This window comes from Siphateles boraxobius, unplaced genomic scaffold, assembly GCF_051911475.1.
Source record: "Siphateles boraxobius isolate OS27281-9 unplaced genomic scaffold, OSU_SipBor_1 66, whole genome shotgun sequence".
Taxonomy (NCBI): domain Eukaryota; kingdom Metazoa; phylum Chordata; class Actinopteri; order Cypriniformes; family Leuciscidae; genus Siphateles; species Siphateles boraxobius.
Window position 1 is genome coordinate 9729550 of NW_027509193.1, and position 14933 is coordinate 9744482.

Consider the following 14933-nt stretch of genomic DNA (forward strand, 5'->3'; position numbering starts at 1 on the left):
TTTTATTGCACAACAGTAACCCACAGTGATAAATGATGATATAAATATCAAAATATTTGTTCCCTTAAAGAGATAGTTCACCCAAAAATGAAAATTATGTCAGTATTTATTCACCCTCATGTTGTTCCAACCTCGTAAGACCTTCGTTCATCTTCGGAACACGAATTAAGATATTTTTGATTAAATCTGAGAGCTGGATCACTCAGGCTTTTAAGGGATTGAAACTTGCCGGCCCGGAAAACTTATTAAAGACATTGTTAAAATAGTCCAAGTGACTACAGTGGCTCAATCTTAAGTTTATCAAATGACAAGAATACTTTTTGTGCGCAAAAACAAAACAATAATTTCCTTCTCTGTGGGCCTCGAGTCAGTTCACATAGTGTAACAGCGTAGCATTTTTGTGTTGTACGTCACACGCATCACACACATGACCAGCGTCGGCCAATAGTGAGCCTACGTGTGACGTACAACACAGAAGCGCTATGCTATTACACTACGTGAACTGACTCGAGGCCCACAGAGAAGGAAATGAATAGTTGAAATAAAGTCGTTATTTTTGGGGGTTTTGCGCACAAAAAGTATTCTCGTCGCTTGATAAACTTAAGATTGAGCCACTGTAGTCACTTTTGTAACTACACTTTTGTGACTACACTTTTGTGACTACATTGTAGGACTATTTTAACAATGTCTTTAATAACTTCTTGGGGCTGGCAAGTTTCAATCCCTTAGAAGCCTATGGAGGAGTGATCCAGCTCTCAGATTTAATCAAAAATATCTTAATTTGTGTTCCGAAGATGAACGAAGGTCTTACGAGGTTGTAACAACATGAGGGTGAATAAATACTGACAGAATTTTAATTTTTGGGTGAACTATCCCTTTAAATCAGTTCTCCTCCTGAAGACAAAAACTTGGTTCAATTTTTTTGTTGATGGTTGATTCCACTGATTGAATGGCTGATTGTATTAAAATGCAAGTAAAATGTCATACAATTTCACTACTCTTTTATACACCAAAACACTTCTGATGTGAACATTCCTCATATCCATTCTTTCAATCACTTCGACAATAATTAAAATTCTGTTTGCTCTCTGTGGGTGAATGATCACCTTTCTTCTCAAAAGTCTCTCAGTACTTGATACATTTCAAATAATTCTTGAAGTAATGATGGGCCAATTTCTTTTTGCCATCATTTCGTCCTGGAGACCTAAATTGACTGTATTTGCCTTGTTTGCGCTTCTTCTGGTGGCCGACTGAAAGTCCATTGCAAGAGGCAATCAACAAATCTCCGAGACCATCAAGAAAAAACTCTGTGGGGTTTATGTGAGAGAGACAGCAGAAGATGAGCAATCATAAAAATATCCTCACAAAGTTTAAAGGGATAGTTCTCCCAAAAATGAAAATTATCCCATAATTTACTCACCCTCAAGCCATCCTAGGTGTATATGACATTTCTTTCAGCCAAACAAATTTTGAGTTATATATATTTTTTAATATCATTGCTCTTAAGCTTTATAATGGGAGTGAATAGAGCTTTTGATGCTCCAAAAAGTGCATCCATTCCTCAAATCTATTCCATACGACTCCTAGGGGTTAATAAAGACCTTCTGAACCAAAGCGATGCATCTTTGTAAGAAAAATATAAATAATTATAACTTTATAATCTATAATCACATGCTTCCGGAAATGGGCGTCGCGATTCTAGTTCCGGCGGAAGTGACCTCTGACCCTGCGCATGACGTAGGACTAATAGGGCTGGGCAACAAACTCAAGCTCCTCTGACATTTCTCTTTAAAAATTCTCGTTTTAGACTTCTAATTCGTGGCTGGTGTTTTGTTCTGTCCATCATCCTTAAACCGCATCAAAGTGGCCGCTTCAAAAATATTGACAGGCAGGCAAGTGTATCAGTACGTAGCCGAAAAAAAAAATGAGATCCTCGCTGGTGGATAAGTTCAGCTCTTTGGTGATATCCAGTGCCTTCAGCTGGATGAAGGCTCTGTTTATAGGCAGCCCCTCATTTCTTTTTTCGGCTATGTACTGAAACACTTGCCTGTTAATTTCTTCTAAGCGGACGCTTTTAGGACCGCAGTAGCTAAGTTTTTCTTTGACTGTTAGCATTTTTAAGACTTGTCTTTTAGGGCTTGCCATCTTATTTCATTATACACTGACACACTGTATTTCTTGGCTGCTTAATGAGAGTTGTTTGATGACTCCACTGCGTTTATCACCATGCTCTGTTCTGGACAGTCATTCGCCATCATTTGGCATCGTAAACGACGGGTAGTTTACAGGGGCGGCCCGTTTTAGTCCTGAGGTGTACACTGATTTTACACGCATTTAGCGATGCCTATTGTTTCGGGTGTATTATTGACGACATGTAAAAGTCTAGAACCTGAATTTAAGATGACCCCATTTTTTCAGATGTATTTCCAAGAAATACATATTCGGAATTATATTTGGAACAATACTGTAGCCTATATATGAAAACCTCCAGTTTCACAGGCAATCAGTGTGCAAAGCATGAAATAAGGTAAAAATCTGAAATGAGAATAATGTAGTTTAATCTGAAATCCCGAGATGTACCTACCAGTGTGAGCCACCCTCTTCAGAAACGGATCAAAGCCAACCCGTCGCACTGCATCTGTCCGTGCCAGGAAGTAGTTGACGACCCCATCTACAAAGAAGCAGTCTTTAAAGCCTGGGACTGATTGATGGGTCTTCCTATGAAAACGTCTGAGACAACCGCCCTCTTCTTCATCCCCTTCCTCGTAATGAAGGCGGAAATAGAACCGATTTTTTCCCACTGCACCACCAACCTGGAAAGAGAACGAGTGAAGACCTGTTCCTACGCCTGAAATGTATTTTCACTGAATTTCATTACTGCATTCTATTGAACAGTTTAATAGCTAGAAAACACATCATCTTTCCTGCATCCCGTCAGAATAAAAACTAATACAAAGCTGAAGTGAGGGAGCAAAAATCATTCCCATATCTGGGAAAGAACAATTGGTCTCATTCACTATTGATTTTGTGAATTATTCATGTTTACGCACAGGAGTTCTCTTGAAAAATTTCCACATAATTCACAACATGTGCATACACACAAAATTCTTCTTAACCTTGTGGTAGTGTTAATAAATTTGGAGTATCCTAAATGAGTGACAACATGCCGCAGTTAGTAAATTGCATAAAATACTGTATATAGAAATGGTTTGCAAACATACAATCATCTCTAACATGTTGAAAGATCCTCAAGCAATACCATGTGCGGTCCTGAAATCAAGTTCAAACAATATACAGATACAGCGTCTAGCTCATATATATATATATATATATACTCACCTAAAGGATTATTAGGAACACCACACTAATACTGTGTTTGACCCCCTTTCGCCTTCAGAACTGCCTTAATTCTACGTGGCATTGATTCAACAAGGTGCTGAAAGCATTCTTTAGAAATGTTGGTCCATATTGATAGGATAGCATCTTGCAGTTGATGGAGATTTGTGGGATGCACATCTAGGGCATGGAGCACCCATTCCACCACATCCCAAAGATGCTCTATTGGGTTGAGATCTGGTGACTGTGGGGGCCATTTTATTACAGTGAACTCATTGTCATGTTCAAGAAACCAATTTGAAATGATTCGAGCTTTGTGACATGGTGCATTATCCTGCTGGAAGTAGCCATCAGAGGATGGGTACATGGTGGCCATAAAGGGATGGACATGGTCAGAAACAATGCTCAGGTAGGCTGTGGCATTTAAACGATGCCCAATTGGCACTAAGGGGCCTAAAGTGTGTCAAGAAAACATCCCCCACACCATTACACCACCACCACCAGCCTGCACAGTGGTAACAAGGCATGATGGATTCATGTTCTCATTCTGTTTACGCCAAATTCTGACTCTACCATCTGAATGTCTCAACAGAAATCGAGACTCATCAGACCAGGCAACATTTTTCCAGTCTTCAACTGTCCAATTTTGTTGAGCTCTTGCAAATTGTAGCCTCTTTTTCCTATTTGTAGTGGAGATGAGTGGTACCCGGTGGGGTCTTCTGCTGTTGTAGCCCATCCGCCTCAAGGTTGTGCGTGTTGTGGGTTCACAAATGCTTTGCTGCATACCTCGGTTGTAACGAGTGGTTATTTCAGTCAAAGTTGCTCTTCTATCAGAATCAGTCGGCCTATTCTCCTCTGACCTCTAGCATCAACAAGGCATTTTCGCCCACAGGACTGCCACATACTGGATGTTTTTCCCTTTTCACACCATTCTTTGTAAACCCAAGAAATGGTTGTGCGTGAAAATCCAGTAACTGAGCAGATTGTGAAATACTCAGACCGGCCCGTCTGGCACCAACAACCAGGCCACGCTCAAAATTGTTTTAATCACCTTTCTTTCCCATTCTGACATCCAGTTTGGAGTTCAGGGGATTGTCTTGACCAGGATCACACCCCTAAATGCATTGAAGCAACTGCCATGTGATTGGTTGATTAGATAATTGCATTAATGAGAAATTGAACAGGTGTTCCTAATAATCCTTTAGGTGAGTGTGTATATATATATATATATATATATATATATATATATATATATATATATATATATATATACACGCATACATACACACATATATACACACACACATATATACACACAAAATGAAGTACATTTAAGAATATCTATGTATAAAATGTAATCCTAACACGTTTAAGGCCAAGAGAGAGAGTGGCCACAAAATATGTGGTTTGAGTTGTTCCTACACTTTGCGTAAATTGATTAATCAAAATTTGTTAGTGAAAACGTTTGTACACAGATATCACACACAAAGTTCATTATTAAAAAAAAAATATCTCTTTACTGACCACATCCAGTTCTGCAACTTTCTCCATTATCTCCACAAAGCTTTCAATCCGTGTGTTGTTATTGAATATGTAGTCATCATCAACCCACAGGAAGTATTTAGTGGTGACTTGAGAAACAGCCAGATTCCTTCCCGCAAACCAGCCCTAAGTAAACAAATAAAGAGAAATTCTGGGTTTAGCTCAGTAGGCAGCCACAAAAAGCAATTTTAAACTCCTCATTTTCTTTGAAAAAGACAAATTCAAGATTTTAGTGAGGCACCTATACAATGGAAGTGAATTAGGCCAATTTTTGGTGTATTTAAAAGCCAAAATGTGATGCTTGCAAAATAATTGTTTAAAAGTCTCTTCTGTTAAAAATTGTGTTTAATATCATCTTCAGTCATTTTACAGTAAAAGTGTAATATAGGCATTTTCACACTTAATACGGCTCGAATGGTTCTAAGAACGGTAGAGAGTGGTTCCGGTTATATTTCCACTTGAGCTTGGTTCGGCACGGTACAATTAAACTTTTGGCTGAGTGTGCTGGTAGAATGAATGTAGTTACTTCGCCACTGATGATTGGTCACTTGTCTGTTGCCTGGCTATCAGTTTCTCTGTAGCTGGAGAAGCACACTATTTGAGTGTCATAAAAACATAAATTAATAATAAAATTTAAAAAATTTGGCCCGATGGTGGAAAAGCAGCTATTGGCTACTCCAGTTGACGCGTTTTCCGTCTCCATTTGCCATTTTCCCCCTCAAACACTGAAACAACCGTTTATATAACGTTCACCATTACACGTTTACGTAAATGACCAAGGCACATAAGTATGAGGCACACGATTGGCTGTCGTTTGATCTAGCCCATATCATTCCCCGCAATGCAGAGTTAACAGCGCAAAAGCAGTGATTGATAACCCCGCTCCAGAGCCGAAAGATTCTCTCTCTGGGGTTAAAAGTGGGGTTTAGAATGACGATAACACGGGATTGAGCACTGTGTGAAAAGCCCTTACATGTCACTGTGGCCTTAAAATGTATTTACCTGTGCAGGAGGCATGATGTAGTGCTCTATGTTGTCGCCAGTCACATTTTCTGGCGTCAGGCTGTCATCTGCAACAATGATCTTGATTTTGGGGTAAAGCTGTCGGATACTGTTGATGAGGATATTCAGCTCTTCATATCTCAGAAAGGTCTTTGTTGTAATGGTTACCTGCGAGTTAATATCTAAGTTGAGAAAGAAGGGGAGGGTCATTGACTAGACCAAATCTAGATTTGTGTGTGTGTATTTATTTATTTTTTGTGTTCTTACCTGTCCCTGGGTCGTACAAAACAGGAACTGAGGGTCTCTTGATCACAATGGGAAATATGGCCTCATAGTGCTCAAAATAAAAATGAACTAAGGAAACAAGGAAACGTGAATTTGGATTTTTTTTTTTTTTTAAAGGTAAGCTGAATGTAAATTCAAAACTAAAAAAAACAAAGTAAACTGGATTAGACAGCTCAATAGTTACATATTATAGCTCACAGCCATTCTCTGAACTTAATGGATATATGGGGCACTGCAGACATTACCCAGATCTTTAGTCTTGACATGGTAGACAGTGCTGGTGTAGGTCACTCTGGATAGCAGATCATTGAGTTGTGTGAGGCTGCTAGATGAGATGCTCAATTCACTCTGACCCTGTCCATCCACCTGCTGTCCATCCAGAACATCCTCTACTGAGAGCACTCCACTCTTCACTCTCAAAGACACCTGTTGCACAAAAGTGGTGATATTCATTAATTGCCTCATTGCTGGAAACTTCTCCTGCAAAGAAAGTAACAAACTGTCTTGAGTTTGCATTTCAAAAAATGAGAACTGAGAACTCAGACCTTTACTGAGAACATAAAACCCGAGAACCACCAAGAACCTCACAAATTTCAAAACAAACCTTATATAGTCTTCTTCTTTGTGCATGCAGAGCCAAACCTGTGAATATGGGCAGTTTGACAATTCATGTCACATTAAGAGTAAATAATGACGAATACAATTCTAAAATTCTTTGAAAGTGCATTCTTACCTGGTACTTACATCTCATCTTCTAATTAAGTTTGAAAGTAAATGACTAATTTTAAAAGAATGTCTGCATGTTGTTGCACACATGACGTTTAACATAACAGATCGAGTGTCTTAAAGTAAACGCATCTGAGATCTGAAACATGTATTACATGAAGAAAAGAGTTTTACCTGGTATCACTCTTTTTGTAAGAGGTGGCACTTCGAAACCCTGGATGGGATATTGGAGGGGCGAGTTTGCTTGGGCAAGTATAAGTGAGTCCATCTTTGTCCCCATTCTAAGAATTACAGAATTAGAACTTTTAGAATTAAGCCAAACCAAAATTGATTAAGCGGAAGGAACTGGAATGCAGTTCCAGAATGCAGAATTTTGACCTGCGCTGGTATTTCTGGTATTCCTCCGACCGACGTTTCTGAAGTTCACCCACTTGCACATTCGGCGCAAGTATAGTAAATCCATTACAGGAACAAGACGAACGATTTTTACTGGGAAATGGCCCAATGCTAAAGTCATATTTGAAAAAATTAGGGCAATAATAAGGAAACATTGCACAGATAAGACATTATTTAAAATGATACAGAAGTAATATGTTACAGAGACCAAGTATAGTATTCTGAATAAATAACCAACCACTGACCTTTGTTTAGGAAAGACCCCATGTTGGAGGTACCTTTTGCTAAAAAGACAAAAAAAGTCACCCCTTGAAATGGTTTTTCTAATGCCACAAGAGGAAGAACAACCAAATTGAAAACTGACAAACAAATATGACAGAGACACTGTTGTAGGGTCATACCTTAATGGAAACAGTCTATTTGTGACATCTGTAACATCCAGAAATCCATGTTGTATACTGTAACTACCCAATGCAGTAATACTGAGCACAATCAGGAATAACTTGAGGAGAAAGTTCATTTCTGGAGATTATCTGAAAGGAAGATGTGTTAACAGTAAATTGCAGTGAAATGTAATACTTTTAAAATGTAATATAAATTACTAAATAACTGAAAACCAAAAAAAATGGTGAAGAACATAATTGCAATTTGTTTTGTAATGACAGATACCTTGCGCATCTTACGTTAATGTGGAAACATTAACCCTTTCATGCATGAATTATGACAATCTCAGACATGATTTTTTTTTCCTTATATGTTTTTATTGCTCGTGGGGCATGAAAGATGTTTCAAAGAGATTTTCAGATGTCTACTTGGGTCGACAGTGTGCATTTTTGCTTTTAACTAAATAGACACTGTATTAAACATAATACAGTAATAACACTGCAATACCGTGTGTATTTAACAAACCAAGTAATAACATCATATAAAATCATGTAAAAAACTATAAAATATTGTCAGAGAGCACCAAACGCAAGAGGTGCAGATTAACGGAATGTATTCAGTCACAATGTAGGCAGTCTGTTATTGTGAGGGGACAAAAAAAACAATAACAAAGCCATTTTCATCATATTAGGCACAAGGTTAATAATGAATGTACAGACTACATATTGAGAATTAATATAATACAATTTGTAGTATTCAGTTAATTTTAAAAAAACCCTCTGCTTTAGGAGGGGAAGAGACAGGGCAGAATAAGGAACCTGAGAGAAAAAGAAAGAGTGATGGCGGAGAGAGGTATTGACAAATAGTCTTCTGCTCACTGACATGGTTTAAAGCTATTGTTATATCATTTTATTGGCCTTCAAAACATCTTAAAATGCACAAATGTAGGCTTCATAAGAGAAATCAATTTTCTCTGAAAGCATGTCCCCGAACCCCCTAACTACTAATAAGCAGACGATATCCTAGTAGCCCAATATGCATGTTAATAAGCAACTTGTTAATAGTGAGAAATGGACCCTAAACTAAAGAGTTACTTTTTTTTTTTCATACCCTAAAATGAAAATCCTAGAATCACCCCTGCCGGACAGAAAGCAGGTGAAAGAGACACGACACAACAGACTCGACTAAGATAAAGACTCACAAGAATCAGAGTTGCACAGATGAGTAATAACTCCACAAACATGATGTGGCAAGCAATAATCTGGCAAAGAAACCATGACTGAAGCAGGGGAGAGAGAGAGAGAGAGAGAGAGAGAGAGAGAGAGAGAGAGAGAGAGAGAGAGAGAGAGAGAGAGAGAGAGAGAGAGAGAGAGAGAGAGAGAGAGAGAGAGAGAGAGAGAGAGAAAGAGAAAAGGAGGAAAACAAAACAAAAAGTTGCTGCAGATGAAGTATTAACAAAAGTCAGTAATAGTATGAAATGCAGCTGAAATATATCCTATGCATGATGTTAATGTAGAAGAGATCATTAATCAGAATTTCCTCTCAATATAAAATCAATACGTAGAAAACTTACGTTAAATATACGCTTTCTTAGTGTCACAGTCACCCACTAGTCACATGACTTCCTTTGTTCTGTTTTCCCCACTCATCTGCTTCAATGGTTTCTTTCATTTAGTTCATCATCTGTTCCATCTGTCTAGTTAATCATCATCTGTGTCACCTGGTTTCTGTTACAATCTTTTTTTACCTGCAAAAGTCTCCTAGGTTATAAGAGATGCATTGATGTTTCGGAGCAACTTGGCATTTCTGATTGTCCATTTTCTATCTTTGCTTGGAGAAAAAAAAATCCACATACAACAGCTTGCTACTTGGTGGCAATGTACAGGATGTTGCACTAGTGTCCACTGTAGAGGTTGATGTGGAACTATGCCACCAAAACCCATGCATACCGGTATACAAGAAAATGCTTTGTGAATAGCTGTCCACTGAGTGACCTCTATGCGTGAAAGGGTTAAAACTGAATCATTTCCATCTATGCACCTGACCTATTTGTTTCAGGTTTAAATCTGGTCTCCTCTGTTGGAGTAGAATTGGTGGCGCTGTCACAAATAATAATAATAATGATAGCATTATTCTACTATTAGAGGGAACATCTGTATAATAAATCCTCATGGGTTTCATCCATGGTACATATGTGGATTATTTGGATTTATTTGAAACACAGAAGCATTTGCATCTGCACACATTTTCCCTGGAATGTAAATTGACAATTCTTATTTTATTAAACATTGGTTATTTGTTATAAATAATTTACAGTGCACATCATTTAAACAAAATGCAATCTTTAATCAAACTAACATATCATTTTTTTGGCTGATTAAGGGTTTACTGGTGTGAGGGTGGGGCAACTTGTCACTCACATAACATCAGCAATATAGCAAGCCACAGATCACATAATCCAATCAATTACCCATGGACATAAAATCAAGTCCCTACATTCCCCTGCTAAACTTTTAAAGAATTTACATGTGTCTGTGTGTATAAAATTATACACAGACATATGAATATTTACATATTTAATTGCCCATATTCTAATTGAATGATTTAACTCAATTCGCCTAGGTTAATTTAGAAAATAGAAATCATCTTTTTACTTGAAAACAAACAACAAATCTATGAAAACTTATATTTTCACAAATCCCTAATTAACAAACAGACAGAAATTAAAACATATTATAGGCCTACAATGTCTCACTAGACATTAAATTAGATAAATTAACCTCAAAACTGTTTTGGATGACTAGGGGGCTTTCACACTGGCAGTTTAGTTCGGAACGGGGCACGGTTCGCATGAAAAATCGCTAATGTGAACGCTGTCATGGGACCCGGGTGCGCACTGGGGTACCGAACCCGAGACTACCTGGAGGAGGTGGTCTGAGTTCGGTTGCTCCCGAACCGTGCCGCGGTTCGCGTGTATGTGAAAGCAACACGGACTCGGGTGCGCACTTGTTCAGGAAGTAAAGTAACCTGCGAATGCGTTTTAGCCGATTAATAAAACACACGTAAGGGATGTAGATTTACCTTGCATACGAGCAAGAGTGAGTCTGCAGTGTATTCGCGCATAGTGCGTGCAATCAGGGCAACAAATTAATGGAAATCCACTGTCTCCTCAAAAGAGTCCATTTGCAAGCAGCGGAAAGACAGCTTATGCGACACACACACACACACAGTAAACCTGTGTTGTTTGCTCAGCTATGCATAATAGCACCAAATTAATAAAAAAACACAATATATTGACCCACGTCGTGTTTTCTATCATGCGCCGTGCACGTTTCCAATGACGTAAGATGCACGCAAACGCACCAGAGTTCGATAGAATCAAGTTGAGTGTGAAACCAGACCAACGTTGCGGGGGGCGTCGTGAACAATCGCGCTCGGCCTCCGACCGCAGCAAACGAGCCCAGTGTAAAAGCACCCTTACGGAGGGTGAATTAGGGTAACCTGAGACACTTTTTGCAATTCTGAATTTTTGTTGCATATTTCACTCATGAAGCCAAACTAATTTATCAACCAACACCTTCTATCATTATGAAATCTATATGTTCCCTTATAAAGTCAGATTTTTCATATATTGTACTCAAAGGTAAATGTCACCTATATTTGAATTAAATTCTACTGTAAAGCAGCTCTAAAAAGAAGTGTCATTGTTCAGCCGAAGTCAGTTGAGTGTTGATTCCGTTCAATTCAACTACTGTCTTAATCAATTATGAAATGAAATTAGTTCAGTTCAGCTATAAGGCAGCCTGTAGAACACATTGATGTCATTATTTAACTAAAGTCAAGTTTACTTATCATCCATTAGTGTCAGTGCAGTGAAATCAATAATAGCTATTGCTGAATAGCTAATTCAATAGCTAATTACGAGAACATCTGAATCCTGACATATATAAAAAAATATATATAAAAATATAAATATATAACACATGCCTGTCCCACTTTAGTCAAAACATGCTATTCTTTTTGAAAACAATTAACCTTTTCTAATGTGGGACGACAACAATTGCTTCAAACGGAAAATAATTGATCACATTTTCACAATATTTCTGCAACATCTGTTGTACAAATCGAAAACATTTTAGAACATTGTTTTATTCATAAGATATCTAAATCCTTAACATTGAGTTTGTCTAAATCCCATCAATAACCTTTTATTTTATTACAGCATTTGCCTTTTTTGAGAAATTGGTTCTAAACGTAGCCTAATAAAAATATGTTTTCTTCTTTTATTCCTTCTGTTGACCACCTCAAAACAAGGGTTTCCATAGCAAAAAAGAAGCACCAAATGAATTCACATACACAGTCGCAACCCTATAGCCTGTGCCCATATAGGCGCCGAGCACCCACGGAAAAACAGGATATTCTCCATTGATTTTAACCAATAGCCTACAAATCGACGTAGGGTACGGTAGGGTAGATTTTAGTAGACTGAAAAATCACTAAAACTAAAGCATTATTACCTACATTTTTCACATCGTAAGCATCACCAATTTCAAACCCCACTGTAGCCTACATGAGCAAATTACAAATGACTAAACTAATTTGACTTAATTATATACTTTTTTACTTAGGTTAAATATTTACAAATAATCTAATTAGTAATTATTGAAGATGATAGGCCTATAGGTCATGCTGCACTGACAAATTATTAAGAAAAGAAACTCACCTTAAATTCACACGGAAAATTATTTTCTTCCGAGAACGGACGCTGTAACTGAGGCAATAAAGGCTGCAGTTCAACGGGTTTATACAGGGGGAAATGACAGTAATTCTCTGAACTCACCCAACAAGTATAGCTAAAATGCAGTGGGTCATCCACTTTTCTTTATTGTTTTTATCTCAGTGGGGTTGGCCAGGCAGGAGCCAGAAAGCAGTTTGGCTATATAGTGCATAGCCTATAACACAAGCCTACTGGGTGAATCTGATCATTTTTGTCTTATTCTTCACCTCCAGGAATATTAATAGAAAAGAAGCTCAGTCAGTTCTTCAACAAATCTCTGGGTTTTTTGAAAACGTGCAAATGAAAATTTAATGTATACATTCTACTAGTTCTCAAAATAAATTTATTGCTACAGTTCTATCATAACGAAACTGAACCAGACCGAAGGGGGGAAAATGTGTTTTCTTTCGAATGTTCATGTCCAAGAGTGTGAAGGGCATCAGTCGGCAGCATAACATAATGTGAAATTTTGCACATTTAAATGTGATTCATTTCCATTTTTACTTTTCCAACTAACACAAAATGTGCACATATTTTCGAATAGGCTGCAAATAAAATAACATATCGTGTAGGCCTAAATTAAAATGACAAAGTAGCTAGGGTATAGGCTACATCAATCTGTTTTATGACCTCAAATTACAGCATATTTAATCCATACATTTTATAGACATGCTCTTAAATACGACACATAACAACATACATGCAAAGTGTTTAATCATCTTTAATCATGTTGTATTAACCCAACTGCCCCACTATCTCGTATCTACGGTTCATCTGAAGCTCGCGCCTGCATGGTATAAGGCGAATTTGGTGTGCGCGCCTTAAACATATACAGTAAGCCGGTTGTACGTCTAAATAAACTTAGTTCTTGTCGAGAGAAAAAAAGAGAAAGAAACGGCAATTGTGAATGGGGTAGCTAAATCCTTACGCGCCCCTGTTGCCAGAAATTGTAGGACATGTGTGCCTCACACACAACAAATGACTACCAGCAAAACGGTAATTTATGTAATTGTAAAAAAAATAATTTCCCAGCACTAAATAATGTACACAACATTTATGCCCTATAAACACCAGAATAGGCTACATACATTCCTCATTCTAACTTCCTGTCAACCAATTTGCACGTTGCAAATGTCTTTCCATTGTCTCTGGTGAGTCAAACTTACCCAAAATGTTGTTTGAGACGACTAAAGAACCAGAATCTCTTTTTATTCAAATGACTGAGCATTCACAGCAGAAATGCAGGTTTGACTGCAAGTACCACTGCTTCACCCTTTTGTAATTTTTGCATGACAGAAGATGTCATTGTTCTGAAGAATTTCATGGTTTTGTTCCATTGAAACTGAACATATCATTACGTTCACTCTAAAAATGGCTGGGTTAAAAACAACCCAATTGACAACCCAGCGCTGGGTAAATATTGGACAGAACACATGCTGGGTTAAATTAACCCAGTTATATATTACCTAGCACGCTTGGTTGTTGAGAAAACTTTTTTTTTTTTTTTTACCATTAATGGATTTAATTGCTATTCTGGGTTATTTTTGCTGAGTTATTCTTATAATGTAACGTGCTTTTCTGTAAAACTGAACTAAGAAATAATGAAGAACATGTTTAGACTTAAAATAATAATTTTTAATGCGTGTCAACTGTCATTCACAAATGTGTTAAAATTGTAAAATACAACACACTGCACATTAAATTTAACTGCAAAAATCATTTAGTGCTGACATAAAAGTTAAATATTGTTAGTTTTAATAAATAAAAAAGATTAGTTCAAAAACGATTACATGTTAAACGGTTTTACAGACATTGACAATTATATTTTAAAGTTAGCGAATGCAAAATCATTTAAAAAACATCAAGTATTAAATAGTCAAATTAAAGAAAGAAAGAAAGAAAGAAAGAAAGAAAGAAAGAAAGAAAGAAAGAAAGAAAGAAAGAAGATTAGTTCTGAACAATGACATGTTTAACTATTACATGTAACACAACGGTTTACATGGATTTCTCGGCGACGTCATCACTTGCGCACGCAGCCAGGGGGCAAAAGACCCGTGGTCTTCGTACCGGAGTAAAGGGTTTCTGATGGCAGATACATTTTGATAGACTTACCCTGCCATGCATTTGCATTTAGCCATAAGGATGTAACCAAGGCCCTTATGGACATACACCCAGGCTTCATAAGGCTTGGCTTTAATGCCTTGCCTTTGACTAGGGAGGACATCTGACCTCAACACGCAAAAATTCGGTGCAGCATCAATGTATTTGACGAAAGTATTTCAAAGTATTTGACGAGCTGCACATGACCACATAGTAGCCACGTAGTTGTAGGCCTATGCATCAAGGGATTTGTACGCTCGAATCATTTCTCTTGTATAGCCTACACACTTGGTGTCTGAATTAGACAATTATATATATATATCAGGCCATACAATTGCTGGCCACTTCTTGTCATCCACAATCCAAAGATCGTCAGGAATTGCGT

The 14933-nt window shown here is 37.6% G+C and overlaps 1 protein-coding gene across 1 annotated transcript; it reads right to left on the reverse strand.

The window, feature by feature from the left end:
• Positions 1-880: 880 nt before the first annotated feature.
• LOC143721582 (beta-1,4 N-acetylgalactosaminyltransferase 1-like) lies at positions 881-12453 on the reverse strand. Its single transcript, XM_077212117.1, has 12 exons — positions 12395-12453; positions 7689-7820; positions 7533-7571; positions 7270-7398; positions 7066-7172; positions 6770-6807; positions 6411-6591; positions 6148-6234; positions 5881-6062; positions 4861-5004; positions 2585-2813; positions 881-1307 (listed from the first exon to the last, which is right to left on the reverse strand). Exons 2-12 carry the CDS (start codon positions 7805-7807, stop codon positions 1126-1128), a joined length of 1437 nt encoding a protein of 478 aa, XP_077068232.1. The 5' UTR covers positions 7808-7820; positions 12395-12453; the 3' UTR covers positions 881-1125.
• Between the last annotated feature and the right edge of the window lie 2480 nt (positions 12454-14933).

What these genes read in the sequence shown, in the direction of transcription:
- LOC143721582 (XM_077212117.1), bottom strand. Translation starts at nt 7,807, where the DNA reads ATGAACTTTCTCCTCAAGTTATTCCTGATTGTGCTCAGTATTACTGCA. An exon ending in AAAGAAGAAGACTATATAAG is followed by an intron (nt 6,592 to 6,769) that starts GTTTGTTTTGAA and finishes TTTGTGCAACAG; the next exon opens with GTGTCTTTGAGAGTGAAGAG. An exon ending in GAAGAGGGTGGCTCACACTG is followed by an intron (nt 1,308 to 2,584) that starts GTAGGTACATCT and finishes TAAACCCCACAG; the next exon opens with AGTTTTTTCTTGATGGTCTC.